Source organism: Indicator indicator, chromosome Z (assembly GCF_027791375.1).
Source record: "Indicator indicator isolate 239-I01 chromosome Z, UM_Iind_1.1, whole genome shotgun sequence".
NCBI classification, from domain to species: domain Eukaryota; kingdom Metazoa; phylum Chordata; class Aves; order Piciformes; family Indicatoridae; genus Indicator; species Indicator indicator.
Window position 1 is genome coordinate 27,329,066 of NC_072053.1, and position 6,000 is coordinate 27,335,065.

The 6,000-nt window shown below is 44.0% G+C and overlaps 1 protein-coding gene across 1 annotated transcript in view; it reads left to right on the top strand.

Annotated features, from left to right (window-relative positions):
* Positions 1–5,620, top strand: part of DDX4 (DEAD-box helicase 4) — a 30,695-nt gene extending 25,075 nt beyond the window's left edge. Inside the window, exons 15-16 of the mRNA XM_054397546.1 lie at positions 2,946–3,029; positions 5,546–5,620. Of these exons, the coding sequence (XP_054253521.1) occupies positions 2,946–3,029; positions 5,546–5,620 (159 nt within the window). The remainder of the gene's footprint in view (positions 1–2,945; positions 3,030–5,545) is intronic.
* The last annotated feature ends 380 nt before the right edge of the window (positions 5,621–6,000 follow it).

A 6,000-nucleotide genomic window follows, 5' to 3' on the forward strand; every position in this document is an offset into this window, starting at 1 on the left:
CAGGTCTGTTAGTGACAGACAGAGTACACCTGTCTCACATGGGGAAAAGGATCGTGGCACATGTGTTGGTGAGGCTCGTTGAAAGGGCTTTAAACCAGGCTCAAAGGGAGAGGCGGCTAAAACCAGGCACACTAGAGATGAGCCTAAGGACAGCCCTCAGTCTGCCATTTCACTTGAGGTGGGAGATGGTGGCAATAATATCAAAATTATCTGTGACAAGTGGCAGGAAGACACACCAGGGTTGGCAGGATGAGGTAATAGTAGGGGCCTTCAACCTGTTGCCCTGAAGCATGCTGTGAACACTGCAGCAAAGGTGAGGTCTTACAGAGGTGAGCCAGGGGCCTCTGAGGTAGTAGGAGACAGGAGGGTGTAGCTCCCAAGGAACACTTTGGGGGAACAGTGGGGTGCCCCTCTAAGAAGGTGACATGGCCAGCAGCCCAGCTGAAGTACCCCTAGACCAGTGCACACATCGTGGGCAACAAACAGAGGGAGTTAGAAGCTACCCTGCTACAGGAAAGCTACAACATAGTGGCAAATACAAAAACTTGGAGGGAGGAATTTTGTGACTGGAGTGTGGCTATCGATGGCTACAAGCTGTTGAGAAGGGACAAGAGAGGAAGAAGGGGTGGAGGAGTTGCCCTCTATGTAAAAAAATGGATGGAGTGTGAAGAATTGTCGCTAAAGAATAGCCACGAGCTACTCCAAATTTTAGGAAAGCAAACTTTCAGCTTTTCAAGGAGTAAGCAAATAGGACCCCGTGGGAAATGGCCCTTGGGGACAAGGGAATGGAACAGAGCTCGCCGATCTTTATGCATGCTTTCCACAGAGCACAAGAGATCTCAATCCCTATGTGTAAGGAAGGCAAGAGACCACCGTGGCTGAGCCATGACCTGCTGGTCAAACTAAAGGGCGAGTTGGGGCTTCATGGGAAATGGAAGAAGAGACAGGCACCATGGGAAGAGTATAGGGATGTCACCTGGCTGTGTAGGGGTGAGGTCAGGAAGGCCAAGGAGCAGCTGGAACTGAACTTGGCAAGGAATGCCAAGAAGAACAAGAAAAGCTTTTACAGGTACATTAGCCATAAAAGGAAGGTTAAAGAAGGTGTCTCCCCCATAATGAGCAACAGTGGGGAACTAGTAACAATGAATGAGGAGATTCTCAACAACTTTTTTGCCTCAGTTTTCACTGGCAACCCCTCTCCTCATTGCTGTTGATGGCCCACAAGTTGGAGACCACGGAGACAAAGTCCCTTGCACTGTAAATGAAGAGAAGGTGCGTGACCGTCTGAGGAACCTGACGATAACACAAGTCTCTGGGACCTGATGAAATGCATCTCAGAGTCCTGAGGGAATTAGCTGATGTAGTTGCCAAGCCACTCTCCATGATGCTTGAAAAGTCATGGCAGTCAGGTGAAGTCCCTGGGGACTGGAAGAAAGGAAACATTACACCCTTTTTAAAAAAGAGTAGAAAGGAGGAACCTGGGAATTACTAATCAGTCAGCCTCACCTCCATACCTGGGAAGATCATGGAACATACCCTCCTAGATGCCATACTAAGGCATGTGGAGGACAGGGAGGCGATTCAAGATAGCCAGCATGGCATTACTAGGGACAAATCCTGCCTGATCAACCTAGTGGCTTTCTACAGTAAAGTGACTTGTGTCAGTGAATAAGGGATGACCTATGGATGTGATCTATCTGGACTGCTGCAAGGCCTTTGACAGGGTCCCCCGCAACGTCCTGCTCACCAAGTTGGAGAGATACAGATTTGATGGGTGGATTGCTCAGTGGATAAGGAATTGACTGGATGGTTGCATCCAGAGGGTGGTGCTCAATGACTTGAAGTCCAGATGGAGAGCAATGACAAGTGGTGTCCCTCAGGGGTCCATACTGGGACCTGTGCTGTTTAATATCTTTATCAATGATATAGACAGTGGGATTGAGTGCACCATCAGCAAGTTTGCAGATGACACCAAGCTGAGTGGTGGTGTCGATATGCCAGAGGGACAGGATGTCATCCAGAGGGACCTGGACAAGCTGGATTGGTGGATCTAAGTGAACCTCATGAAGTTCAACAGGAGCAAGTGCAGGGTTCTGCACCTGGGACAGAACAATCCTCACTATCAATAGACTGAAAGATGAGGTGATAGAAAGCAGCCCTGAGGAAAAGGACTTGGGGGTGCTGATGGATGAGAAGCTGGACATGAGCAGACAGTGTGTGCTTGCAACTCTGAAGGCAAATCACATCGTGGACTGCATCAAGAGATGTGTGGCCAGCAGATGAGTGAAGTGATTCTGCCACTTTGCTCTGCTCTGGTGAGATATCACCTGGAGTACCGTGTCCAGGTCTGGAGCCCTCAGTACAGGAAGGACTTGGACCTGATGGAGCAGCTTCAGAAGAGGGCCACAAAAATGATGAGGGGGTTGTAGCACCTCTGCTATGAAGACAGGCTGAGGGAGAAGAAGGCTGCAGGGACCTGAAGCCTTCCAGGACCTGAAGGGGGCCTACAGGAAGGATGGAGAGAGGCTGTTTACAGAGGCCTGTAGTGATAGGACAAGGGGCAGTGGCTTCAAACTGGAGAAGAGGAGATTTAGATTGGATGTTAGGAACAAGTTCTTTACCATGCAGGCAGTGAAACGCTGGAACACGTTGCCCAGGGAGGTGGTTAGGGCCCCATCCCTGGAGATATTCAGTGTGAGGCTCAACAAGTGTTCTGGGCTACCTGATCTAGCTGAGGATGTCCCTGCTTCCTGCAGATGGGGTTGTACTAGATTACCTTTGGAGGTCCCTTCCAACCCAGACTATTCTGTGATTCTATGATTCTATTCTTTAGGATTTTACTTTAGTGTACTGAGCAACTATTATTTCTTTAATACAGTTACAGGGCTTTTAATACAAATTCATAAAGCAAACAAATTTCTAAATTCACTCTTCTAATTATCTAGGCCCATCAGGAAGTTCCTGGTTGGTTGGAAGAAATTGCTTTTGGTTTTCAAGAAGGAGTCTTTACACCAGTTAATACACAAAAGGTAAGTCTGGGAATTAACGGAAAGTCTAGGCTTTTATAGCTTTGTTTCAGTGTAAAAGTCTATATAGCAATATGTATTCAGAACATTACTACTGGAACTGTGATGTTGGCAAGTGTGTCTCTTAACTTAGCTTCAAATCTTCAAAGTGTTCAATATTTCTGAAACTAATTTTGGACAGCTTGCTTGACTTGGACTGTTACAGTGTGGCCTTACTAGCTGCGTTAACCTTGATCTGGGGTGTCAAGAATTACTCTATGAAAGAAGAGCTTTGTGCAAACATATGTACAGGCTGTAGTTCTACAAGTTTCTTTGCTGCACATGTACGTTAGAAGCAAATAGTTCCTAGTTACGCAGCCAGTGGTTGTTACGACTTGCTCGGTCAAATAACTAATTTGACTGACATAAGATAGTTAGATAAATGCCCCAAACTGATCCAGATAAATGTCCCAATCTGATCCATGTCAAAGTTCTTAATGTCTGTAAGGAGAAAGAGCCTTCTGGTCTCCTGGTGTTGCAGGTCCTAGATGTTAAAATACAGTTTAAGCTCTGCAGTCACTAGTTCAGAATTTAAATTATGTGTCTGTACCTACTTTGAATTATGTTGAATTTTTTTCCTTGTTTTTATTTTTTGTTGTTGTTTTCATATGGGTATTGATATTTCTCATTTTTATCTGCTTGAATTCTGGTGCCTTCATCAAAAGCCTTTCTTTGATCTCTTGCTGCCATATAACTTTTTCATATTTCAGTTGTGTTCCAAATAATGCTTTCTTAGAGATCACTGCTGACACAATATCTGAAGCTTCCAAACGCACATCTCCAGCTTTTATGGAGTGACCCCATCATTTTATGAAATCTGTCATTTTTAGGTCGAAGTCAGTCCTTCATATCCTTTACAACTTCTGAGTTGCCAAAAGTTTCTGGGGAAATCTGTCTTGGTGCCTTGAGATTACTCTCCTTACATATGTGCAGTGCACCAACTTGTGTTAGAGATCATTTGATCCTGATTCCTTTCTTACAAGGCCCTCTGATGTCTGTGATTCTGAGAAACTGTGTTTTTATTCAGCATCCTTTTTTAAGTTAACCATTAAAGCTGGTTTTTGCTGGTTTACTATTATGAAAAGAGAGACTTGTATCATCTAGCGTTCAATAAGGATCCTGATGCCCTTTCTTATGGGTAAGAAAGAGGTAGCATTACTTCTGTTTTTACAATATTCACTTTCTCTTTCAATGGAAATGCATGAAAAGGATGTGTGATAATCAAATAATGACTCTGAAAGAGTTTGGCATCTCTTACCTGATTATTTTGGGACTATCTTACAGATGGCTGGCTTCATCCCTTTTCCAGAGTAAAAGGCTTTTGCGGGGAAAGTAATGCAGGCAGTGAAACAAGAAATGAAGAAGTTGGAATTTGAACTTTGGGAAGGAGTATTCCTACACCTGATAAAATTGGAGGCTGATTGAAGTGCAATAATTTCACACTGAGATCTAAACCCTCTGTATTTATTAAAAAAATTATGAAGTACTAGGTCCAGTCTTGTTTAATATCTTCATAGATGACCTGGATGAAGAGTCAGACTATACTCTAAGCAAGTTTGCTGATAGAAAACTGGGAGGATTGGCTTACACACCAGAAGGCTGTACTGCTCTCCAGCAAAATCTGGGCAGGCTGGAGAGTTGGGCAGGGAGGAACCTAATGAAATTCAGCAAGGACAAGTGCAGGGTCCTACACCTGGGTGAGAATAACCACAAGCAGGTCCACAGTGAGGGAATTCTGAGTAGTGGTGGACAGTAAGTTGTCCACAAGAGAGAAATGTGCCCTTGTGTCCAAGAGGGCCAGTTGTATCCTGGGGTGCATTAAGATCATGACCAACAGGTCAGGAGAGGTTTCCTGCCTCTCTGCGCAGCCCTAGTGAGTCCTCGTCTGGAGTATTTTGTCCGTTTCTGGGCTCCCCAGTTCAAGAGAGACCAGAAACTACTGAATAGAGTGCCGTGGAGGGTTATTGGGATGATTACGAGGAAAGGCTGAGAGTTCTGGAGCTGGAGAAGAGAAGGCTAAGAAGAGGTCAGATCAATGTTTACAAATGTCTTAACAGTGGATGTCAAGAAGATGGAGCCAGTCTCTTTTCAGTGGTGTCTAGTGATAAGATGAGGGGTGACTGAAACAAACTAGAAGATAGTAAGTTCTGCCTCAACAAGAGGAAAAATTCTTTAAGGGTGATGGAGCACTGGAACAGGCTGTCTAGAGAGGTTGTGGAGTCATCTTCTCTGGAGACATTCAAAACCAGCCTGACATGTTCCTCTGTGGCTTGCCCAAGGTGATCCCGCTTTGGAAGCGGGGTTGGACGAGGTAATTTCGAGAGGTTCCTTCCAACCCCTACCATTTTGTGATTCTGTGAAGTTCAATTAGCATTGAAAGATATGGCATGTAAAAAGCTGAAATGGTTTTGTAATGACTTCTATCATTAAATGAGTGAAAGTGTTAATGATTCTAAAGTAGTATCTGTTCTTTTTCCTAGAACTACAGAAGAGGAGGCAATGTGAACCCAGGAAAAAAGAAGTGTTCTGCAAGTGCATTGGAGTCATGGGGTTAAAACTACTTCAGTGCCAAACTAGATTGCATGCTGTTGTACTTTTAAGTGAACTGTTGCATCTAATGTTTCTGATTGTTCTGTTTGTAGAGCAATTAGTGTTTAAAAAAGTAGGTTGTATCATATGCTAAATCTTACAGAAGTGTCTATGTACACAGTTGTTGTGATGATTATCACTTCATGGAGGAAGTCAGAAGCAATATTTTTGGGAAACATTTCAGGTGTTAAACTTCCCTTGGGTGTTTGCTTGGTAGCTGGTATGCTGATACTGGGTTTGCAAGTGGAAAATAGTAGATCCCTTTAATTTACTACTTTGTTATCAAAATTTTGCAGAGAAAGATACTATTATGAAGACCTAGTTTGGGAAAACTTTATGTAAAGAT